At 40.4% G+C, this 26387-nt stretch overlaps 1 protein-coding gene across 2 annotated transcripts in view; it reads right to left on the bottom strand.

Moving 5' to 3' along the window:
* Positions 1-26387, bottom strand: part of EPHA3 (EPH receptor A3) — a 179365-nt gene that overhangs the window by 56440 nt on the left and 96538 nt on the right. For both annotated transcript variants that reach the window (XM_041420914.1, XM_041420915.1), the window contains exons 4-5: positions 6353-6508; positions 5529-5864 (exon numbers count right to left, since the gene is read on the bottom strand). In XM_041420914.1, coding sequence (XP_041276848.1) covers positions 5529-5864; positions 6353-6508 — 492 coding nt within the window. The remainder of the gene's footprint in view (positions 1-5528; positions 5865-6352; positions 6509-26387) is intronic.

Below are 26387 nucleotides of genomic sequence, written 5' to 3'. Positions count from 1 at the left end.
TTAAAACATTTTTTAATATACACAGAGATATAGTTTACTAAAAGGAAATGCTAAAAAAAGGACTCTTTTTGCTGTAGAAGCTGAGACTTACTACATTCATAATTCCCATTGCAGGTATAGTCCCCAAACCCAAAGAAACAATTTTTCCCATCTTTCCCCAGTTGCAAATTGCCTAGAGGGAATTGCCTCAAAAAGCAAATTGATAGCTGTGTTTACCATCAAGAGGAACACAATTTCCTTCAGTGATTACTGAGAATTCCAGCACAGATAACAGAGAGAGACAGAAGTCTATTATTTAACAGAGGACTAAGCATCCTGCTTACCTGCATTTCTCCATTTTTACTCTTGTACCAAACGAAGATATTAAATGAGGAAGACTAACAGAAGCAAGCAAAGAAAACCACTACCCACCGAGTGCCGAAAAAAATCTCAACGTGATCTGTGGAACAACCAACTGAAAGCTCTGGAAAAGGAAAAACTCTCTGAGCCACAAACTTCACCTGTGAACTTTCTGCCAGGTCAGGAGCGTTCACATGAGGACTGAAGAGCCCAGTGTGTGTCACAGACTTTGAAGCCTTGGCAAGAGCTTCCTTGACGTTCAGGGGGAAAAGGGATCAAAGACTTTGCAGGCAGAACATCTCCAGCTAATAACAGGCTATGCATGGAGTGACATTGTTGAAACACTTCCCTTTTATATCCCTAAAGGAGTTTTATTGAGTTAAAATGATCCTCGAATAGCCTCTGGGCTGAACTGTAAAACACATTTGAAGAGCGTAAAATCTTTATTTATGCCAGGAATGTTTGAAACTCAAAAGATAAATGTCATTCAGGAAAACAAGCATGTCCTAGGTATTCAGTACATAATGGGGCACAGCTGTAATAACAGTCAGTGAACCAGAGACTCCCTACATCATGTCATTAGCTCACTTTTAATAAGTCTATCTTCTTGTCCTTTTTATAAGGGCCATAGGGAAAGAAAGAAATATATCATCCCCCAAACATCTGTGCCTCTCTCAAATTGTCTCTCTTAAAAGACAGATCTACTTAAGGGACTTGCCTTGGGATATAGGTTGTAAAGTGCACACAACCCTCTCTAAATATGGATTTTATTTAAACAGGGAGCATCACACATCATTTGTGAGCTGCTGAAGACAGTGCAGTGCAAGCTGAGCACATAAATAGCATCAAAGTACCTGCAAATAATCAAATACATACACTGAAACAAAGCTTGGGGCTGAACTTATTCCCTTGAAGCCAGAGATTTCAAGCAAATAAAATTCTGGGTCTGAGGAGGTTTTAACAAGCCTTCCAAGGAGCCACAGAAGCCTCTACTTAAAACAGGACTGAAAAATTGACTGGTTCTTGCTCCATTGTAAATGTTTATTCCTGCAAGCTGAGATTAATATATGGTTTGGAATTTTAAATTTATTATTTTAATTTATGGCACAGGGAGATCCAGATACTGCAAACCCTTCAATGCTCCTAATGATCCTAATTCCTTTATCACTACCTTACTTTTGTTCAAAAGGTTATTTTTAAAATAATTTTCATCCTGGCCTCTTTTAAAAACTCTGTAGTGCCTGACTGGTTGCATTCTCCTCAAACAAAGTGATTTCCTACGGCTTTTCCTGCCTGGGTTCAAAGATTAAGCAAGATGATTAAACAAGTTACATGGCTTGTTCTGCCTCCTGGCTTTTAGAAGTAGAAAAGACAAAAGGAAGAGACTGCAGATAATTAAACTACTGCTTCTCTAGGGAAGCTTGAGGTGATATAAAGCAGACCTGGGGTTTTGTTATTATTTATAATGTAGCTTTGCATAGCATGCCTCAGTTTGGATGCAGGGGTGGCTTCTCTCTAAGCTTCCTCTAGGAAAAGTCCCTGACAGAGAAAGGAATCAAAATTTTGCAGGTGCACAACTGATCTGTGGAGAAGCCAAAACTCAGGGTTAGGCACTTTTAGTCTCTGAACTGAGAAGCATAATCACTTTCTAGAGCTATTAGGAAAGCACTGACATTTCCAGCTGAAATTCAGCCCACAAAAAGCCTTCTGTGTTTCATCTTCAGGGATTCCTCTTTATTCCGCAATTTATTTACTTTTGGCACCTGTCTACATCCTACCTAAATTGTGTGGAAGAGCTGTGGTGAGCTGAGGACAGGATTTGAAGAAGTCTCTTGCTACAACACGTCCCCTTTGTTCCTCTGCTGATGCCAGGAGAGGTGACAGCACAAAACTCCTTGGAATTGGTTTAGTGCTGACATTGCCTTATTGTAGCTGAATTTAGTTGCTACCACCTTTGCAGCTGCACTGTTGAGACCTTGGGTTAAAAGGCCCGAAATTCTTAACAGCTAAGCTCCATTTAAAGCTGTTACAGTGTGCTTTTAGTGATCAAAAGAAAACAATCTATTTTATCATCAATGCAATAAAGAAGTGAGGTATTGGGGGGAAAAAGGAAAATACTTGGGGACTGGCAGGAGTATGTTGGGAAAATACAGAAAATTTAATTACTTTCACAAAACTTTGATGTTAATTATAATTTTGCTGGAAGCATGAAGATTGAATCATCACTAAAAATGGAAGGGGTAGAGTTCAGGAACATGCAAAGTTGGTGTTTTGAGACAGAATATTCAGATTGATGTGGAGCAGCTGCCAGGAAAATGCTGTTGCAAGAAGAGGGTCATAGACTTGACCCTCTTGTTCCCAACTACCCTCTGCAGGGTTTTCCTTTTGCTCCTTCTGCTTGCCCTGCCCCATGGCCCCTCTGGTCTAACCTGGATTTGTGACCCCTCACGGCAGCCCAGACCCATTTGGATATGGTACATGGAAATTAAGGATAAAGCTGTAGAAAAGCTCTCTTGGGACAGCATTCTAGACCTTGGAAAGCTAAAAATGTTCTTCTGATGTATCCCTTGTGTGAGCTGACCAGTGAAGGAATGCAACACCAATTATGTTTTTGTAATTATACTTCAAGAGACTGCTTATATACATACTTAAGGTCTAATTTTAACAACTTGCAGAGTTTCTAAGGGAATTCTAATACAGTAAACCAATTGGCATGATCAAGAGACAGCACAATTAAGCCTGTACTAACCCACATCACCTGAATGTACTTAAGGAAAAAATAGGCCATGCATAAATGCAGAAAATAAACTGCTTAAGCAGCCTGTGGGCTGAGTGAACAGAGCTGCTATTGCCAGAAATGCTTTTGACTTTGCCACATCCCAGGTACTGTGTGTTCCACACCAAAATCAAAATCCACCTTGCAGTGCAAAGGCAGCAGCTCTGGGCCCTAGGGAAGCATGCTGAAAAGCAGGACGCCTCTGCAGAGAAAGAACTTCCCTGATCCTGGACAGTTTATTTTTTTGGACAGTCCTCAGGTGATTTCTAACTGCTGTGCTGATGAACAGGCTGAAAAGCAACACCTTTGATCTGAGAAACAGAAAAAAAGAGGGCAACTCAACAAGGACGCTCCAAGTCACTGATCCGAAAATCCAAAACAATGAACTATAACAGCAACAAATTGAATGGAGGTAAAATGCAGGTTCCAGGGCAAAATTGGGCAGATTCACCTCTGTCTGCCTACTGCACAGCTAGACAGCCCCCCAGAGCACTGGGAAGTGTAGTGACTGGGGTCAGGAAATAGCCTGTTCTCACATTTTTATGCCTCCCACTACAGCTGATCTGTGATTTAAGGAGAAAACATACACCCCTACAGTGAAAAACATTGCAATAACACAGCCCACCAGGAGGAACAACGCTACTTAGAACAACGTTAACGTGTCTGTGGTTTCAGGAAGACAGAACTGGAAGTATTTTGGGGACGTGGTGTGGGATGGGAGGACGTGGGAGGAGACTGAACACATGCATGTTTTCTGTACAAAGCCTCCTGATGGAAGCTGCATGGAGCACAGGCACAGAAATTGCAGCGTCGAGTCTCTCTCCTCACTGGCACACACTGCTCCTAAAAATTTCACACCCGACCAAATGCCAGGGAAGAGCCTAGATTCTTCACAACCCTCAGATAAATGGAGCCATGTCAAATGAGAAGCAAATGGCAGAACAGTGCAGAGATGACAAAGGCTCTGATCCAACAGCCAGGGCACGCTGCCGTGCTCATGCAGGGCCTCAAAGGCTTTCCTAAGCCTCCACAGAAGGAGAGCAGCCCTTTTGTACCCCATCAGCTGTGACACCACCATCTAATTCTGCATTCAGCTTCACACCCCCATCACGCTGGCAATAATTCAGAGTTGGTGAGACAACTTGTAAAGGAGGAAAAAAAAAAAAAAAGCTGTGTTTTCAACCACTCTAATTTAATGTTAGCTTTTTATGTGTCTAACATCAAAGCCTTTTTTCACTTCTATTTAATCAAAATTAATCACTAAGGTTACTACAGTAATTTACGTTGGAGATTATTGAAATGAGTGTTTTATTAAAATCTGGTTTTATTAATAAAACACATTCTGGCTAAGGAATCATGTGAGCCTGCTATTAGAGACTATTAACTGGGAACTGGGAGTTAATCATAACAGTCATGCTGCCAGGTTCTTTGACAGAAACACACCGGGTTTGTTCCTGCTTTTACTTTTATGGCAATATCCAAGACAATTAGTCACCCTGGCACAGAGCAAATCCTGCAAATCAGGGAGAAGAAACAAAAGTGCATGTGGCATTCACTTTCTCTGAAAAATCCCTTCGCCCAGGATTTTTCTCCTGGGAAGCTGAGAAGTCTCAGAGAAAAAGGAAAACAATTCTTATCTCATTTGCTTCTCCTGTGTTGTGCTCACATGTGGACTGTGTTTGGAGATTGTTTACCCACAGGTGATTGTTTAATTGGATTCTGGTGTGATTTGTTTTGTCTCATTGGCCAACCAGTGCCAAGCTGTGTCAGGACTCTGGAAAGAGTCACAAGTTTTCATTATTATCTTTTTAGCCTTCTGTAAGTATTATTTCTGTATTCTTCAGCATAGTATAGTATTCGTTAATATAATAAAGTATCATAAAATAATAAATCAACCTTCTGAGAACATGGAGTTGTCACTGTCATATTTTCTGGAAAAATCCCTTCACCAGGATTTCTTCTCCTGGGAAACTGAGAAGCCTCAGAGAAAAAGGAAAACAATATCTCATTTGCTTCTCCTGTGTTTTGCTGCCTTGGAATGTGATTTGGACATATCCAACAGGTGGTTGTTTGGTTTCATGTGAGTTGTTTTAATTTAATGATCAACCACTGTCCAGCTGTGTTGGACTCTGGGAGGAGTCACGAGTTTTCATTAGTACCTTGTGAAGCCTTCTGTAAGCATCCTTTCTCTGTTCTTTAGTATAGTTTTAGTACAACATTCTGTAATATGATATAATATAATAATAAATTAGCCTTCTAAGAACACAGAGTCAAATTCACCTTTCCTCCCCACGACGGGGCACCCCAAAAACACCACATGGAGCCAGACCCATCCTTCCTGCCTTCACCCAGGGGGCAACACAAACACAAGAGCCGCACAAACCCCAGCAGCTTGGAGCAGAGAGACACTCACCAGCCTGGTTAGTGGTGATGCTGACAGCAGCAAACTGCCTGGAGAGCGTGCTGAGCCCCGAGACGCCGTTGAGCGCGTCGATCTCGAAGGTGTAGTTGGTGTGTGCCAGCAGGTCCACCACGGTGACCGTGGTGTTGGTGAGGCCGCTCTGGCGTGGCAGGAAGCGCACGCTGTCGCTGCAGGGCTCGCACGGCCGGCTGCTGCCGCCGCACTTCTTGCAGACGATGTTGAAGGTGACGTCCTTCCTGCCCCCCGTGTCCAGGGGCCAGCTCCAGTCCAGGATCACGGAGGTCTCGTTGATGTTGGAGATGACGTTTCTCGGGGCGGATGGCGGTCCTGGGAAAGGGAAATCAGGGAGTGAGATTTTTCTCCCCAAGGGTGATCCAAAATGGGAGTAACGAGGGTGTAGAAATATAAAAGTAAAAAATCATTAATAGCCAAACTCTTCTGGTTATTTCCTGTGGAGACTCCTGCAGTATTCACTAGATTACAGACCTAGGCTAACAAGAACCATATTTTCCTATAAATAGAGAGTCCCCTCAGGGTGCAGCTCAGGATTGAGGGCTGAGTACTGCCAGCAACAAAAAAAAAAATCCTATTTCTCCTTCTCAAGTCTGACAGGGTACAAGAAGGAGAAAATGAAATCAGAAAAGACACAAACCCAGCCCACCAATTTCCAGCAGCCTGTCCGACGCTCAAGAAGACACGAGAGGGAGTGGATGGCTGACTGCAGTGGGACATGAGAGGAAGCAAGCAGGCGAGCTGATGTGGAGGGACAGATGGAGCAGCAAGAATGACAGCCCCGAGCAGAATGAGCTACTCACTGGTGCAAGCCATGGATGGAGGGTCTTTCTCAGAGCGAAAGTAATTCTTTTCACACCTGCAGTTCAGAGATGCATCTTCGTAGGTGGAGCTGTGAGGGGGGCATTTGGCACACTTCACATTGCCAGCAGAGGCTTTGTAGAACCCAGCTCGACAGGCTGCAAAGTAACAGGGATAGAGTTTTAAATTCCATGGACATCTTGATTCTAACATGTGACTACTGCCCTGGAACCTACCCATATGGGGATCACAGTGTGCAGACATTTCCGTTCTAAAATTATAGATTTTTCTCATAATCAGAGCTGACAGAAATAAAACGTCTTGGTAGAATGGAATTCATGCATCAACTTGCATTTGCATTTAATTTTGCCTGGAAAACAAAATAGTGTATTCCACCACTAAGAAGAAGCATTTTCTATGCTTCATTTTGAGAACTTCACTCCTTTTCCTTCTCTTCTGCTTAATTTACCAAAACATTGGTCCTACCCTGCATAAGAAACTAACTTTATCCTCTCTCTGCTGCTAACATTTTCTTAAAAGGGCACACTGATTGTAAACTACGTCTCTTCAGTCCATCAGGTCAGAAGCAAGCAAGCCAAAACCAAGAAAATAACCTGAACAGAGAAAGATCTCTTCCATTTTTGAATGATCATGTCAATGAGCTGCTTGCATTACCTGTGCAAGAAAGATTTTTTATTTATTTTTTTTTTTGGATTAGCAAAGTCTTTAGTTGGGCAGCCTGAGGTGGGGAAAAAGGTCTGAACAGATATACCAGCATCTTTGCAAGTGATGGAGGAGGGAGGATTGTTATTGTCTGTTACCAAAACCTAAATAAACACCTGGGCAAGGCAGATTGGTTGGTTAGCTCCTGATGCCAAACACCTGAGTGAAATGCTCTGGCGAATGGTGAGAGAACAACTACTCTGCTCTTCTCTGAAACATCCTAAAAAGGGACAGCCTCCTCCAACAAGGGACAGCAGGAGGAGCAGGAAGGGTTTCATAGGGAAGTGCCAATCTCAGCCACCCTTCAGCACTTCCCAGCCCTGGCAAACGGCAGCGCTTGGCTGCTGCTGCTCCCTCCGACTCCCAGGCTGTGGCAAAGCAGCTGGCAAAGACAGCTCCTGCTCCAAGTTCTCTCCTGCAAGCCCTGAGGAAACAACCCAGAGTCTGAGCCTCAGCAGACAATCTGTTACAGCAGAATTGTAGGAATTGCTAAAGAATAGCAGAACTGCTAAAAGTGACCTTGTGTGAGCAGCACGGTCCTGCCCGACCTGGCACAGCCCATCCGGCTGGCACTTCTGCTGTTCCACTCTCCTCAAAGGCTGCCAGGGGGTCTGGGGATTCCCATTTAACTGGAGGAAATAAAGGAAACCCAAGTCCTTCTTACAGCCCTCCACCAGGAGGAAATGCAGCAGGAAACAACTGGGTTTGGGGTTTTTTTGTGTAGCTGTTATTTTTGCAGCCTTTTGTGACTCAAATGCCATTCCCTCCCGTGTGCTGCCCCATGAGACACCTGGAGCAAGCCCCTCTGGTGGCCCTTTGGCTGACAGAGGAGTCTCCAGTGACTTTCCTGCCTCTGTTCCCAGCCCTGAGACAGCAAGCCAGGCAGAAAAGATGCCAGTCTCCTTCCTACCAGCAGTAATAACTAAGCAAATGCAATAAGGAATAAATATCACACTTCACCTGCCTCATTAATACAGAGACATTCCACCAAAACTTCTCAAGGAAAATTGCTAAAGATATGAAATTCCAATGGTTTTGCTTAACCAGCTTGAAGGGACACTTTTACATCCATGAGACAATGATATATTTATGACTCTATACAGCAGAATAATTTAATAAATATATATGCTAGTTTAATGCAAGGACCAAAAAGAAAGACCCTACCACCAGTATTTTAATAAAGTAATGAATTTAACACAAATAAGCAAGCTTGTATTAGAAGAACACAGATTCAGAGGGGAAAAGAAGAGAAGCTGCTCCATTAATCAATGTCTCTTTCACCCCTCAGAGGAAAACTGATGGACCTCATTTAAGAAGAGGTGGTGATGGTCAGTGGGAGGGTGAGCCAGTCAGATTCCTGCTGTCCCAATATGCCCTAGCAAGGGCATCCCAATCTCATGTCTTCCCCTCAGGCTGTCTTGCACTTTCTGCCTTTGTCTGTCAGACCAATTTCAGATTTCTCACCACTGCAGCCCAAAGGAGAAAAAAAATGCATTTACACTTGAAACTGAAGATCAGAACTGGAGGTGCCAATGAAAAATATTGTTGATGTACTTACTACAATTATTCCTTTCCTAATAATTTTTTTAAATTCTGATATGTAATAGAGAAAAAATAAAGTTGTTACTTCAAAAGCCATTAATTTCTCTGTCAGACAAATTGGATTACATGTACTGATAGAAGTAGCTTTGCTTTTTGTGGCAAGTACCATGGCTTTGGTTTCAATTAGGTTGAAAAAAATCATAGGAATTAACATAGAAAGTCTTCACAGAATCTCTAATTTTAGCATGGAAACCAGCTGTGAACAGCAGTCGCTTTTACTCAACAGTTTCTTGCAAAAACTAAGAATTTTTTCTTTCCCTCACAATGGGGAACAATGCAGGAGGAAGGAGATGCAATGGGCTAGGAAGAAAAAAAACTGTTAGCACACTAAAAGTGAGTCAAGGAAACTTTGGGAGTTTCTATATATGTGACATAAACAGCACAGCAAGGCTGGCTGGTTTTGCTTTTTTTTAGAAAGATCTCCTCGAGCCTGTTGGCTCTGGTGACTCCTGTGGTAACTCCCAACTGCAGCATTTTAAAAATGCATTTATTCTGATTTCAGTCCCTTTTATTTGGGTGTGATGCCAGGATGACTTTATATTGAGTCACCTGTTAGTCAGAATTTCAGGACTGGTTGTCCTTGTTACTGTGTGAAAATGAACTTCCTTAAACTCTAACTGCTGAGTCTGTCTCAGAGGCAGAGAGCAGGGAAAGTTAATTCAGTGAGAGGAAAACAAATGCATGCAAAAGTCTGTGCCAGGTACTGATTAAAGGAATGCGACTGTCTTTTCTACAGCAAAGTGAATTTTGCCTCATCTTGTCTAATCTGCTTGGGATGAAAACATGCTCCTAATTAAGGGTTAAATTATTAATTTAAACTGGAATTAATTACAAATTAAAACATAAATCTGTTAGCAAATAGGAGCATTTTAGCATTCAGCTCCTGCAGCCCCCTGCACACAGAGCAATCTCTGCAATTCCCAGCTGTAAATACGAAGGAACAAGTGGAGCCTGAACTGGGGATGTCCCAGCCTCAGCACTCCAGGCTCTACAGGGCCCATCTCCTGCACAAGGTCAGGAAAACTTCATTTAGAAAGTGCCTGGCACTGCCCAGCCCTGCAGGAGCTCTGCTTTTTGTGCTTTTTTAGGCAGGGCTGGAACATCACAGCACGCTGGAAGTGGATTTCACATCCATGGCATTGGCTGACCAGCACCCAGCCATTGATTGTTTCCTCTCTTTGTTCCTCTGCTCCTCATTAAAACAGCCCAGGGGTGAAATGTCACTGAGGCACTAAGCATCCACAAAGGAGGGAATTCAACCACAAACCTGTGCAGCTCACAGATAACACATCCTCAGAGTGTGCTCTAACGAGACAGATGAGAGCAGCTCAGGACAAACCTCCTGTGCCCAGCACAGGGAAACATTCCCCATGGAAGTGGCCACTGTTAGAGGGGCTTTGCAAACTATTCCCACTGTCACCTGAGCAGCAGCAGCTGAGTTCATTGAGCTAATCTATATTTTATTTCTCATATCAGGACCCATTCTTCACTTCCAGGATTTTGAGAAAATCCTCCAGTCCCTGCAGGGACATAGATTTGCTTGCGTTTTAACATGTACAAAGTCCTGAAGCTGGACCTGGTCATCACAGGATGACCTTTGGCTGGCCAGGTGTGTTGGAAAGGGAATCAAAGCATCAATTAGGCTGGAAAAGAACTCTGAGACCATCAAGCCCAGCTTATCACCTCCCAGCACCATGTCAATGACACCATGGCACTGGGCTGTGTCCAGTCTTTCCTTAAAATGCTCCTGGCTCACCTCAATGCCCTCACACATCCTTGCATCTTTGAACTGTTCTCCCATTCCTTTGGAAAGTGTTTACACAGCTTTTCCCTTTTTTTTTTTTTTTACACTGAGACACCCCATTTACCAGCAAATTTTATAATGTAGGTTTCCTTCAAAATTCCTCAGAGCAATGAAACCACCTTCAGCAGCTCTGGTTGTTTGTTAGTATTTCCAAGGCCATAAATTCTGCAGCATTCTGTATGTCTGTAGCATCCTCTCCCTCTCCTGAGCCTCTCTGTAACTTCTTGGACACCAACTCAGCCCAAAAAGGATTCTAAAAATTACACTGTATTTTTGATTCGTATTTCCACTGAACTTCAGGCACACTTTTTGTCACCAGACCTGAATAAAAAGACACCACTTAAGTGAGCAGCTCTCAAAACTAAAGGGTATTACTGTACATGCAGAGCAGGTTTTCTCTGTTTTCTCTGTGCTGCTGGCACCTGAGGGAAGAGAAAAATAAGATTGAGAAAAGCTCTAATGAGGGATAAAAGCCCTTCTTGTGATTGGACCCCATTACCACTACTGTAAGAATTAAGAGGTAAGGATATTTCTCTCCTTGCCTGTAGGATTCCATTCTGTCTGGTGAAGAAATTAAAACTTACAGATGTTCTTTGTATTTGTATTCTTACATCATCCATGATATGTACATCTTCCATGATATGCATGGGGCAAGGATTCAGTGCAAAGTGACACTGAAATGTCTCCAAGAAAGCACTCCTCAGAATGAGCACTTTGCATTCTTTACACCTGAAAGCTGCTGCCAGCACAAAAGAAAAAAAAAATCAGTAGAATTCAATCTTCCTCATGAGTAAATTTCTGCCTTCTTCCTCCCCGCTTCATATTTTATAGTGATCTGTGACCTTAGCATATTTTAATCAGATGCTTCTTAAATTGGCTTTACTCCCAGGTCAAGCCATTCAGCAGAAACAATTCCTGTTCCTTTGTTTAACAACTGTTACTGGCAGACATATTAATTATATGTACATAAGAGATAGCGCTGTCCCGAGGGAACAACACTGCACCTTTCCACCACCAAAAACCCAAAGTCTGTAATAGCTGCACGTTGTGCCTTGCTGGGCTTCTGTTTCTTTTTTTGTGCAGTGTATTTCAGCCAGGATTGCTGCCAGCAGTCTTGTTTAAAGTGCAATGTCAAAGACTGCAGACCTAAAAGAGCTTCACAGCAAAGAGGTTCTCAGTTGTGGGCACGCAAGCACCTGGTTTCAAAATGTGTGAGGCATTTTGGCTTCTCTGCAGTCCTTTCTGGGGGAAAGAAATCTTAGTGGATCGCTTAAACAGGTATTTAAACCCTTAAAACAGATATAACTTAAGTCATACCTATATTCCTTAAATTCCTGCATTGCTTAAGTTATACCTGTATTCCTTAAGTTATAACAGGTATTCCTCAATTAGGAATTTAATAAACCCATGTTTATAAATTGCCATATAAATTATTTCACCCTCACACCTGCAACTCAAATACTATTTCAAAAAAACCTGGAAATATAGGATTAGAGATAGCTGTTAATTTATTTTTTAATAAAGATAATTATGTTAGTCATCATTGCACTGTTCTTCACACAGACTATCCAATATTTGGGATTTTTTTGCAAATTATTGTTTGCAATGCATTCTGCTCCAGTTTAGTGGTTGATGTGAAGTACAAAAATTCATCTTTATAAGCACTAGCTTTTGTTTTCTCTAAACAAGAGGTTTTCCAAACTCAAAGCCTGGACACACTGAGATGTATTAAGTTAGCATTTTGTCAAACAAAGCAATTTCATGTTTTGTTCTCTTAAAAAAACCTTAATCTGCAGAGAGATGAAAAATAACTTGCTAATTCAAGAAGCACTTGAATTTAGTAATTTCAATTCTAAATTAAAGAAATACCAGAGGAAAACCAACTCAAACAGTAAAAGAGAAAAAAGGTTGAACAAATACACACATAAAGAATTTTAAACGATCAGCTGGCAAGGATAAAAAGAAAAGAAATTATTTTTTCCCAGAGCTGAACTTACACTAGGAATTCCTCAAAGGCAAACCAGACATAGTACTGTGATGGCTTCAAACAGTAAATTTTAAATAAAAATTAATTCAGGCCAAGAGTGCCACAAAGGGAAATCTGTGGCAATGCTCAGGTTTAGACTTTGCTCAACCTCCGTCCTCTGTGTCAGAACTCTAAAAAAAATCAAAATAAGAACAACCAATCCCCCCCAGAGTGAAGCAAACAGAGCTGGCAGCCCCTGTCCCACAGGCACCAGCTTGGGGTAAGGTGTTTCCTCTCCAGCCCAGCAGAAAAATCAAGATAGCTCCTGGCAATCCCTTTAGCTAATGAGCAAAAAACACAACTGCCCTGGCTTGGGGGTGTTTATGCAATTTCCCTGTGCCCAAAGCAGGCCAGATGAACAGGTTCAGAACAGGAAAGGTGCTATAAATAAAGAAGAAGAAATTAATTTCCACGCAGATCCTTACTGAGTACCCATCTCCCATCTTATGTTAACACCACGTGGAAATGCAAGAGGAATGCCAAAAGAGGGAATCACCATTTGCATTCCCTAATTACTTCACCCTCACACCTACAACCCAAGTACTGTTTCAAAAACCTGGAAATACAAGGTTAGAGATAGCTGTTAATTTATTTTTTCACAAAGTTAATGATTTTAATCATAATTTTACTGTCCTTCTTGTAGACTATCGAATATTTGGGGTTTCTTTGCAAATTACTGGTCACAATGCATTCTGCTCCAATTTAGGTAGTTGATGTGAAGCACAAAAATTCATTTTTCCTTCAATTTACCTTCAATTTTTTTTTTTACTTTTTTCACCAAATCAATGTACCCTTGGTTTTTATAACATGGCAGGAAGACCAGCTGCTCTTGATGTGTCCTCTCAAAGCCATTCCTCATCTTACAAAGGTCTATCATGAGCTTATCTTCTCTGTGATGAACAAACAGAAACTTTTCAATCAGCTTTTACAGGAATATCTTCTGATCCTTTGATCATACCCATCTCTGCTTCTCCACTGTCATTTATACAGTGGAAAATGATCTTATTTTTCCCATGACATGTCTGATGAAACCAATTGATTTCTATATTGCACTATAGATTATATCTTGCTCTCCAACACATTTGGGCCTTTGCTTTGTTTTGGGTTTTGTTTTTCATTTTGAGCAAACCACAGAACATCTCTCCCAGTCAACGCACAGATCCCAAGTCAGAGCAGTTAATTCAGACACATGAAAGGTATAAATTTTCTCTCAGGGATGGAAGGAAGACGATGATGCATTTTAGTGAGGCTGAATATTCTTTCGTGACTTCCCACCTCTGTTAGCACATACAGGAATCTTCTTCTGTCCCTGGGAGAAAATTAATGCAGAATAGGCTCCAAACCCAGTGTCACCTTCTAATCAAAATGCTGCCTGGTGGCTCGTGTGATGTTTCAGAGAGCCCAGCCCAGCCCCCTGATGACACAGGTCCACCACTGCAATTTGCATGAATTAGTACTTTTGTTAGGAGTCTCAGCAGAGCTGTCAAATTAATTGGAAAAGAAATTTAACAAACGCCTTTCCCCTCGGAGATTTGCTCTCGGGTCAGGGTTGAGGCACATTGCTTGAGCAGCGTGGGGGAAGCTTGTGTTCTTCACACCCTTGCTGAACTTATTTTTGTTGGTAAAAAAGGGAACTTCGGTTTCTTGAGCTGTTAATTCAGTACCTGTCACAAGCAGCCCACTGACATAAAAAACACAATCTATTTCTAATGCTGCTTTTGGCTGGGGTAGGATTAATTTTTTTTTCATAGTAGCTGCTATGGGGCTGTGTTTTGCATTTGTGCTGAAAACAGTGTTGATAATTCAACCAAGTTTTTATATTTTTGTTCCTGAGCAGTGCTCACACAGTGTCAAGGTGATTTGGGGGGATTTGGGAGGGGACACACCTGACCCAGTTTGGCCAAAGGGATATCCCATCCCACCTTTCATGCTGATGGAGAGTGGGGAATCAATTCCTTGTTTTCTTCTCCTCGTATGTAGCATTTGTTTTCCCTATTAAACTGTCTTTCTCTCAGCTCACAAGTTTCCTCATTTTACTCCTTTGATTCTCTCCCACATCCCACGAGGGGATGGCAGTGAGTGGCTTAGTTGTCAGCTGAGATTAAATATGACAATTTCACAACACTAAATATACCAGATGCTGATAAAAGAAAAATAGAAGGGCTCAGTTAAATGGCCAGTGACTAGAATATCTGTACATTCATTTCCCACAAATTCTCATACCTCAAAGTTAGTTCTTTTTCCCAATTTTAACTCATTTTTGAATTCAACCACTGGAGGCAAGACATGGCCAGAGGCACATAAACATAAAGTTTTAGGAAGCAAACACTGGAGATACTTTATTGTCCTTCCTTCCAAAACACAACCAACCAACCAAAAAAAAAAACCCAAACCAAAACCAAAGTTCACATTTTTAGAGCACTGATGTGAACAGGAGCTGAAAAGCTAAAATTAAAGCTGAAATTGTGCTCCTTTATTCAGTGCTCCTTTCACTGCCAACCACTGACTTATTACTTCTTGAACTCACTGAGAGCTGGTGCTGGGAAAGGGAAGCTCTCAAGAAGAGAAATGCTGCTGCAATGGCAGGCACTTAAACCTGTAGGAAAAAATCCCTAAGGTTTAACACACTGTCATTAAATCTGGGATATAATTGAGGGTATCAAAAAATGGCTGTAATTTGCAGCAGTGTACAGGAAACAGCCATTGCTTTGCTAGTGGTGCTGTTAATGCCACTTAATGGCTGCATCTATGTAAGTATTTTAGCCACACTTTGAAAGCAAAATCCCATTTCTCTCCCTCTTGTCATATGATTCACAAGATAAAGTGTGTCCAGACCACACAAATACATATATTCCAGGTATACTGGAAGAGGTTCTCCCTGCTGCAGGAAGTCTAGAGGATCTGATAGAGATTTTCTGAAGTGAAACTTAAATGTTTAAAAATTGCCATGGTATGGGCACAGAGTCCTTAATTGCCACTGCTGAATGCCACTGCTCTGCTCCTATTTGGCCACACTCCTCGCTAATGCAGACTTAAGCCATGAGCACCAGCCTTCAAATATCTCTGTGCTGTCAGAATCTGGCAAAAGGAAGATGATTTTATCTAAAGCCATTAAACATATAAACAGATACTGTCAGGTGCAGAGAGGTTTCAGTGATTGCCAAAGAAAAGCTTTAAACAGGAGACCCAAAACATTACAGCTTCATCATTGTCAGAACATCCCCTTCTCTTCATGTGCTTTTTTCACCAACTGTATTTTCACCTTTCTAGCAGAAAGCCTGAAAATTAAACAGTTCCAGCCCCTGGGGACATCTGTGAGCTGACAGTCTTCTCATAGCTGAAAAGAAAGGATTTTGCAAAACTATCTGAACACTCAAGTGCATTTCTGCATCGTGTGCTTTAGCTTTTGCCTCTTCTTCTTTGGTATTTTTCCTTTTAAAAAAAATTCTTAATTACCTAACATGCATTTTGTGTGCATGTGTTAAAAAAGTCTGGGTTTGCAGGGTAAGCAATTATCTGCTGAACAAAAACCCAATTAAATGTAATATTTTTTAAAAAATCCTACAGTTCAGCATTTTTCTTCACTTGCCTGCTACCTGTGCGAATCCAAGGGGGGCAGAATCTCAGCTGCTTAGAAAACAAAGAATCTGATGTATTGCATTTTACAGGGTATTTGCTACAGAATGAAATCCTTCCTTACAATCAGTAACAGAAACAAGAAGTCAATATTCTCCAACAGCATTCACTTCTCAACGCAGAAAATTCATCAGAAGGGACAGGAAAATAAGTTTGCATTGTTCTGCTCTGTGCTTTTTCTAGCAAATAATACTGTGTGCTGATATCCAATGCCACATGTTCAATTAACAGTCTGCAATTCCACTGGGCTTTATGGGGAAAGGAATCACAAAACAGCATTGCAATGACTCTGCATTGTTTCACAAGAAAGGTTTTACTATACAGGCATCATGCCATTTTCTGAGTGAAGGAACAACACTGCAAACATCATGGATTTAACTAGAACATTGGGTTTATATTATTTTTTTCCCACTTCTTAGTTTAACAGTAAAAAGCAGAAACCAAGGAGGCTGAAAGGACATCAAAAACCCTCAGAAGATGGAAGCATTTAGGGAATCCACCATGAGATTTGACATCCTGTATCTATCAGGACCAACTGATGCAGAATAGGGTGGGGGTTTTTTCCCTACTAGGAATATTCCCAACTACTCCCACTAGAATTCTTTGGAGTTTACTAAGAGGTAATGGGGAAGTCAAATTGCATCTGGTTACTTTGCTTAGCAAAGCTCTGATCACAGGTCTGTTTCCAAAAGATCTATTTTACTTTATCTGAACAAATCTCAAGACAGAATAACAAGCTTTCTTTTTTTGTAGGCTGTTTCAAGAATGACAAAGAATCCAGAAAAAAAAGAATGCTGGACACATTAAACTGGTACAAAACAGCACATAAACCCAAACAATTTTAAGCAATCAAGTCAAGGAAATCTGTTCTTGAAAACTAAAGTTGTAACAGAAATAATTTCCTGCTCATTGATATAACAGACTGGGATAACTGGTTTCCAGCTTACATGTCATTGAGAGCTTTTTTTTCACTAAATCCTACATTTTAAAAGCCAATACAGAGAAGAGAGTAGGAAAAAGGTTTGTCCTTGACTAGGTGGATACACATCTCACATTCCAGGTGCATTTCTGAGAGCCCAGGGCTGACGGGTCAGTCTCTACACCTGACACAAAAGCTTTGCAGACTGCTGAGATCCCACACAGGCTTTCCAGCCACAGCTGGAGCTCCCAGCCTTGTGCTGGGACAAATGTGTACCACAGGTGAACAAGGATTCAGCTTGGGATAACCCTGGGCTGGAAGATAACCCTAGAAGAAGTTCCTTAAACTGTGTTTTTCTGCAAAGCCATGGTTCAGCAGCTCCTGAGCCCTCATTTCCCCACCAAACCCACAGAATAAGGGTATGTGTCAGCTGTGAGCATCCCATGGAAAGTTTTTTCTTCTATAAAAGGCTCTGTGCTTCAGACAGGAATCCAGTTAAAGTGTAATAGTAATAATGTCCATGTAAGTCACTAAAACATTTCTACTTTTTTTTTTTCCTTCCTCCTCTCCTTGATGCCTGTCCTGTGTGCCAGATTAGAAACAAACAACAAGTGATTATGATAGGCAAGTGTAACTGTATTTTGAAGGTACTGTCAAAATGCATTAGCAAAACATCCCATTATAGCCCAAGCAATCTGAAATGATCTCCCACTAACACAAACGCCACCAGTGCTGTGTTCTGCTGCCCTGCCACCACAAAGTGAGGCTGTGACAGCTTCCCACAGCCACAAACCTGGCACTGCAGATCCAGCACCTCACACAAAGCCCTCACATCCCCACCTGGTGCCAGGGACGTGGCTCACGCAGCCCTTTGCTTTGTTTGGCTCCCCCCTTACAAATTAACTGTGCAGTGACCCTTCCTTCAGCACTGCTGAAAAAATAAAAAAATAAAAAAATAAATCCTGAATAGCCCTGTCTGGGCAAGGCATGGCCAGCAGCGCAAGGGCCAGGGAGCCTCCCCCAGCCCCATCACCATTTTCCCTGCTGCTCTGTGCCCCTTGGGACAGGAATTCTGAGCTGCTGTGAACTGGGACACAAATTTGCACTTTCTAACTGTTCCCCAACAAGGAAAACTTTCCCTCTAGATTAGGATTCGCTCTCAAAGAACATTTTGCTCTTTTTCCACGTCTTCTCTTAGCTGCAGTGAAGACTGGGTTAAACCTGTGTGCAGCAAGCATTTGGAAGAGGCAAGCAGCAAGCAGGCTTGTTATTCTTGATGAATAATGTAACTTAAGAGCTGTAATGCTTACAATTGATTTAACAGCTGCCAACAGCCCCAGTTTAGAAAAGAGTGAGGCAATGCTTGTAAATTTGGCTTGAATCAGATTAGTCCTCCCTGTTACCCTGCAAGTGGGAAATATTTGTGCCTGCTTGGTGGCACCCTCCTCGTGCTTTATCTGTTGGGCATTTTTTAATGACAATAAGTAATTTTTCTTCCCACACTATATATAACTTTGTAAACCTTCCACCAGACCTATTTGCATGTAACATAAGCTGCATCCAAAAATCCAGTGAAGTCTTTACAAAATGAACGTTTTATGGATCATTTCCCCTGCTACATTTTCATAACACAAAAGTACAAACAACTTGGCCTTTCTCTATCTCTATGAGGATTTTACTGAGATAAAATGAGAAATTCAGCAAATTAAAACTAACCCCTGGTTTTAGTGTAAATTTAGTATCTTGCAGTATAGGGCAGAAAGAAGGAAGATTTTCTGGGAGATTGAAAGAACTCAATATGAAAATAACAGAACTTTATTGTTTTGGACGATCCCTGACATGAACTGAAATGTTTTGTTCTTCAAATCTCTTGTGACCTTATGGCATTTCACTAACACGAAGTTTATCTTATTTCCAAATATTTGTTCTAGTATCACACTGACATGTGTGGAATATGAGTGATTTTTAGAAATAGCAGTGCAGGTAATAAACATTAATGATTTAACTAAAAGTAAAACATTATGGATGGCTCATCACTCAACACTATTCCAGTTCTGTCTCAATATCCCACACCTGAGGCAAGAATCCTCAAATATTTAGTTATTGATGAACAACACCAGACAGGTACAGTAAATTCTAAACTCAGTGGATGATTACAGGCACGAAGGAGGAGTCATTCCCAGAGGTACAGAGAGACACATGGAGCACTTCCTCTGCACCCTACAATTCTCTCACTCCGAATCTCTGAATCTGCAGGGGGCAAAATAATTATAAAAATTCACCTTTCACATTAAGCTGCTTGGCAGCCAGGGGCAGAAATTCCAGACTTGTGGCTTTTAGGATGATTTATACCTGTCAGTCTTTGTATACCTACAGTACTGCCAGCCCTGAAAAGACAGTTGGTTTTACAGACATGACTTCTTAAATAACTGAAACTGCTGTCAGCATTCCTTGAAAATATCAGGTTTTTATATCACATTATAAAATCCTAGATTGGCATATAACACTGAAAATCTCTTCCTGCCCCCTGCTCCATGCACTCTCCAAACCCTCCAGTAAGATATGGATATTTGTAGCTCATTCTTATCACAGTAATTTCTGCATCTTTTACATTTATGGCACAACAAAATCAGAATAGGAGTTAGAGCTCATCCAGTAATAAAGGACAGTGTTCTATTAAAAAAACCAAACTTCTTTCTATTAAAAAATCCTCTTTTCTTCTAAAACTCCTGGTTTACAAAGGGATCACCTCACAAGGTTAAGGCAACGATCCCAAACCTCTGCACCCACATCACAAAACCTCCAAAGCAGCAGAGGAAGGAAAAAAAATCGCTCAGAAATTAGGAATGCTTATCCATGGTGGACTCCATGTGTATAGTTAATAATCAATCATTTTAAGGAAGCTGTAAAGGCAGCAATCACCAAGTAAACCCATCCCATTTTCCCCTTGCATCTGAAACAAGTGGGAAAGGATACAGCAGAGCTCCCCCTCCATTTTTTTTTTTACCCTTTGACTCCTTCAGGTGTTCTTACAGAAAACTTTCTCTGAAAAAAGGTCTAAAAAAGAAACTCATGGCCCTTCCAAGGGCTACTTTTGATTAGGTAATTTCTGCCCCAGAAAAGTTTTGTACAACCAAAACAATTTGTAAATTAAGTCTGTGAGCAAATTAACTACAGGACCATCAACAGAGGGAAGGAAATATTTAAAGATATAAAGACAAGAGTAGAGAACAATAATGAAACAACGATAGGAGGAGAGTCTAAAAAATTTTAGTTAGCATTTTGTCATCTAATTTATTTTCAAATAAGTCTACTACCTCAACATTCATTTGCACTAAGATGACATAGTCCAAGTAAAAAGTAGAAGCTGTGTGCAATACCTAAGTGATGTCCCTCCCAATATAGAGGAAAAAATGACTATGTTATTTTCACAGCCAAATATTCCAGCCTACTAAAATAACTCAGTTTCCTAAGTGCTCCTGAAACAGTTCCAACTCAGGCAGAAGCGGAGTTGGCCGGGATGAGCAGTTCAGAATCCATGCGATTATTCAGTCCTCATTTTTGCTAAATTTAATATTGGCTCTTTGGGGATGGACTCCCAGAGGTGAGGCAGAAAAGGGCCACTTAAACCCTGCCAAGTTCAGTGGGGAAAAACTTGGACTGGCAGCCTGGTTATCTAATTGTTAGCAGCAGGCAGCAGCAGTTCTAAGTAGCAAATTAATATGTTTGGGGGTTATGCAAAACAAGAATAATTTACAACAAATTGGTATCAGGAGCAGTTCTAATCAGCCACGATCTGAAAATCCTGAATTCCCATTAAAATAAATTGGAATTGCATTTGCTTCCACATAGCCTGCTTTTGACTGCAGGAATTTTGAGTGGTGAAAAGAGATTAGTCGGGGCTTGGCTTTATCTGCAGACTTTATCTTTCTAATTATATATTTGAGACTGGTAAAATTAGTATACAGAATAATGGAAAAAGTTCTTAAAAAGTTGGTGTGCAGGCCATTTTTCTTGCCCACTTATGGAAAGCAAGATTCAAATCTGACTCCAAGAGATCCTCAGCTACTGAAGCAGTGACTAAGTTCAGGGGTAAAGAGAACAGAAAATATCAAAGAAGTGAGGGAAATAAAACTACCTCCTCTGGAACATTTAAAGGGTTGTTTCCAGGGGTGAAAGGGAGCACGATAAGATTATAAATGAGAAAAAAAATGACCAGGCAGCATGAGGAAAGTAGTTCAAGTTGATCTTGCCTCTGGGGAGAGAGTGGGAGTCCCCTCCAGATCCCCCCGACCACCCCAGTAGCTCCGCAGCGAGGTCCTTCCTCAAGGGCCACCTCAGGGGCCAGGAGATTCTTGGATGGGCCTTTAAAACCCATCAAAAAGCCTTTTGAGTTATTAAATATTCACAGATAGAAAAGCAGACCACAGAGAAAAAGCACCTGGGATCCTCCACTGTCAGAAAGAGAAGACAGGACTAGAAAACAGCTTGTCCCCATCCTACCCCTGGCAGGATCCCCCATCTGTAGGAGTCCCTACATTTCCCAGAATTACACCAATATAACTAGACAAGGTCTATTTTTATCTTTCAGCAAAAAAATCTCTGTGCACTGATATTTTTCTTAGCTATACCTTCACAACTTAATCCGAAGCTCTGTATTTTTATAGTTGGCAATAAGAAAAAAAATCACATCCCCCCCTTTGCAGCAGCTCAAAAAATTACCTCAAATGCACACATAATAAGAAGCTTTTTGGGATTTTTCTTTGTTTGTTTTTTGGAGATTTGCACATCTCTAGCTCAGCAGTCATTTCTATCAGCTTATATTAAATAGCTGCTTCATCAATTTCAGTTAAAACCAAATTAGCCTGAAATCAAGCCAGGATCTATACAAGACTAGCAGAAGCTTAAATAAATCAATATCAAACAACAACCTCATCTGAAGCTAGACAGCTTGCTGATGTGCTGAACAAGAATATAAGCTCTGAATCCAAGCAAGAGTTTCTTAAATCAGAATAATGTCCCCATATGTGTTTGGAATTACCTAATAAAGCTGTTCTCACTAATGGGGACAGCAGCAGATCTAAGGGAAAAAATTGACACGAGCCAGGAGGATTTCCTGATAAACACAGATAAAAATCTGTACAGCAAGATGACTGATTCTGGCATTTCTAACGTTTCTGTGGGAAAATCCCAACACACCCTGGAGAGAGGCCAAAACCACACAAACCCTACAGAAGTAGTTTGATTATTTAGCTTCTAAATTTTAGGACAGCACTGTTGAGTCCCACCTTGTCCCATGTTTCCGTTCTGATTGCCTTTCCACAAAAGTCCCAGGAGTTCTCTATCTTTTCACTTTGCTCAGCTGAGCATTGAGTGCTCTTCTCCTGGGACAGCTTTCCCACGTTTGGTCTCTCCTAGCTGGGCACCTCAGAGAGCAGAATAAACCACACCAAAAAAACACATTTGTGTTCTCACTGTGCTCCTCTTCTCCCTTTAACCTGTGCAATTATATTTCTAGAACAAATTTCTGTGATTTCCTAAAAACTTATTAACCGTATATATTTTTTTATATATGTGTGTGTGTGTATATACATATAAGCATATATACATGTGTGTATATATATACATGTATCTGTATATATATATATATATATATGGAGAAATGTATAAAAATAATAAATTAATGCACTAATTAAAAATTGTATAATTTACATGTATAAAATTCTATAATTAAAGTTTATAGAAATAATAAATTAATGCATTAATTCCCACTAGTTGTGGGAATTTATTCAGGAGAAAAACACATATATTGCACTATTTACTGTTTTATAATCCTAAAATGATGAGAAAGTTAACATAATGTTTTTCAGCATTAGTCTGTTCATTTCCTTTAGCTATCTGCTGTTTAATTAGCCTAAAGAAGCAATGAAATCCCTTCACTATCTTTACCACTAATTTTCTGCCTCTAACATTAAGACCCAGCACAGAAGAAAGACAGTAACAACATTCTCTGGTTTATTTTGCTGTTGAATTTTGAGATTCATAATGGATGAGAGAATTTTTTAAAAAAAAATTTTAAAAAGAGAGGGAACAAGAGAGAGAAAGATGATCAGTTATAATAACAAAATTATAAATTGATTAATGAAACAGAAATAGTGAAGCTACAACCAGAACAACATCTTACATTCCAAATTTTAAAAGATATCATTCTTAGAGAGAAGATGGTGACAATGCTGGTTTTGAAATGTTTGAGTTGAAGATTAGTTTTATTATTTTATTTATTAGTTTTTATAAATTTGTTCAGATATATACACAGTGTGTGTGTATATATATAGATACGGTTAATAAGTCTTTAGGAAATGACAGAAATTGTTGTCAGACATGTCCAATCTTTCATCCAGTGGGAAAATTTGGTCCACCTACCTGGTGGTGAAGTGCATGTGCACAGTGTTTGTATTAAAAATGCCACCAACTCTGTCCAGAACAGCCTCCCAAAAATGCCACTAAACAAAATGCTGTATCTGTGTAGAAAATCTCAGTTTTTAAAAGTGGTCTCAACAGCTACCCAGAGGAAAAACACTGCTGAAATTTAGCATTATTTGTAAGGGCTTAAGAAGTGTTCATAAAAAAAGTGAGGCAAGTGCAAGAGAAAAATTCCTGTAGTCAAGAAATTAAAGCTAACATCTTAAAAGATGAAAAGCAAACTACCAAAAACAAATAGTGTAATGATTTGGCAACGGAGATTCTGAGATCATTTCAAGCAGAGGGCTCGGGGCTGGATGTGACAAAAGAACCACTGTGGCAAACCATGCACCAACACAAACCTGAGTGCAAAATTACTCCAGAAGCTCTTTTAGAGCCTTTAATATCCCCGAATCTCACTTTCAACCCTTGCCACGCCGTGAGTTTATGACAGACAAAGAAGCAGCCATGGGAGTGAGCAGCAAGCGGGGAGCCGTGCTGGGGACCCACATCACACGTGCTCTGGGACCTGGGATCTCCTCTGGCAAACTGGGATTTCACATGGCTCAAACAGCTTTGTTCTCACCAGCTAAAACTCAGGTGTCTTGGCAGAGGGGCTGAGAAATGCTGCTGCAGCACTTCCCTGCTCTAATCCTGCAAGAGCTGCTGTGGTTGTTGTTAATCTTCTGCTTTCCTAAGGACTAAATTCATTATTGTTTTAAACAGACGTGGCAGATGCTGAACTGGTGCTATTCATTAATATCCTTTAATTATGTCCCTTAATCCTAATATTGTCATAAATAAGATACTTTGGATCCTTGTAAAAAAAAAAATCATGTGTAGAAAAAAGAGAAAGATTTAAAAGGTAGATTTCAGATTGACCAATGCTTTATCTACAATCCACTATTATTATATTCAGCTTCAGTCTTAACTACCAATATTAAATTAGAGAAAAACAAGAGGGATAAAAAAGCAACAAGAACAAAACAGGTAAATGCTGTGAAAGAGTCAGGTGAATGATAGCAGAAGTATTTTATCTGGCTTTGGGCAGTTAGGAGAAGTTCTCTCCCTTCCTCTGATTATTTATTTTGTGTGTGTTTGGTTATCCTAAAGAAAGCTGTCAAGAAAGCAAGAAAGCTGTAAAGAAAGCAGCACAGACAACCTCAAATCCTTCATTTAGAGCTATATCACAAACAATCCAATCTTTACCAGTTAAATACCTTCCTTTTAATTAATGTCTCTCAGCAAAGATAGAGAAAATTAATTTCCTTTTTGATGCAATAATTCCATATTACATGGCCACTGTACTTTAGAAAGAGGCTTCTATGATGACACTACTAAATTAGATGTACTTTTAAACCATTAATGTATAAAAATGTTGTGTCCAGTTCTTACAAACAGGAGAAGAAACAGTGCCAAAGCAAAAAATTAAAAAAAAAAATATAAAACCTCAACTATTCCCCAAGGAGAGAGGGCAATCTTCAGTGATTAAATAAAAACCAATTATTAGAAAGCAGAATATGCAATTCCTATTTTAAAAATAAAGTGTTAAAAACCTTTTTTTCCTATGAAAATATGCAGTGTAGTTTTTTTGTAACACTGAAAAATGTTCCAAAAATTTGAGGTGTTTTACTTTTTAGGCATGAGAAAAGGAACATCTTACTATCCTCACACCATAGTTATACTAAACCTTTAGAAACAGGGAGTCTGGAAGTTGTACTTTCCGCCTCTATAAAGAGAATATTGGGCAAATATTCCACAATGGGAAGGGAGGTTTTTCACATTTATGAAGAGTTAGCAGGGACCTGCTGGCAATTCAGAAAAACAGCCATTTTGGCACTCTGATATACTGATATCTTCCATTAATTAGGTGTTTTTCTCCTAAGTAGCATCCTCTTGTGACTGCTATTTCACTCTCTTTACAGCTTTTGGGTGTATCAACTCATTATTTGATGAACATCTGCCCCAAATACTCTTTGGATATTTCTTTTTTCCCCGTGTCACCTTTCCCAAACTCTGACCACCCTTCTGAGCTGCACCCTGCCACGCTGAGCATTATTTTACTCCGAGATCAAAGGCTTCACAGGCACAGTGCTGGTCTCTGGCTTTCAGAAAGCTGCTTACATGTGCCAGGCAAGAGATGTTTTGAAGGGAGACACTCACTTGCATGCAGCAGTGAGGAGTTGCTGCCTATTACTGTCCAGCCTGCACAAAATCTCAGCGTGAGGGATCAGCAAGACAGCAATGCAGCTCAGCTTGCCATGTGTCATTTGACCATTCTTGTATTTCCAATATATCTATTAAAAAAATGACAAAAAAAAAAACCTGTTTGAATTGCAAAATTTAGTTTAAAAGTGAAGGTAAGTTGGTGCCTTCATGCTCAGCATGCAGTTGAGGAACATGTCATGGTGAAACCCTGCATTTCCAAGAAGCAGAAATTCTTAGGTTTTCTTCTTCTTTGCATCAGAGGTTATGATGAATAAAAGGGTTAAAACTACACAGAGAAGTAGCTCTTTTTATGGGATTTCTTGTGGCAAAGAAATTAACACTACTTGGAGGGCTGACTGCTGCTATAGGACAACCAGAGTAATTAAAACAGAAAAAAAAAAAAAGGAAATTTTCTCAAGGCTTTCCTTCATATAGCTCATTAACTCAAGCACTGGCAGGTGCCAGTATTAATTCTTCAGTTCCTTGTCCTTTATTTAGTTTCAGAAATAAGCCTGACTAAACACAGTTGAAAAGAAGCAATGGAGCAGGCTGCAAAGGCTTTGTAATTAACACCAGAGAGAGACAAATGAGAAAGTGCTGACTGCATATTCCAGCATCTGAGATCACACCACACCAAAAGAGCTGCCCAGCAAGAGA

Source organism: Onychostruthus taczanowskii, unplaced genomic scaffold (assembly GCF_017590055.1).
Source record: "Onychostruthus taczanowskii isolate IOZ18803 unplaced genomic scaffold, ASM1759005v1 scaffold67, whole genome shotgun sequence".
Classification (NCBI taxonomy): domain Eukaryota; kingdom Metazoa; phylum Chordata; class Aves; order Passeriformes; family Passeridae; genus Onychostruthus; species Onychostruthus taczanowskii.
The sequence above is the reverse complement of the archived record's forward strand: the minus strand, read 5'-3'. Positions and strand labels throughout refer to the sequence as shown.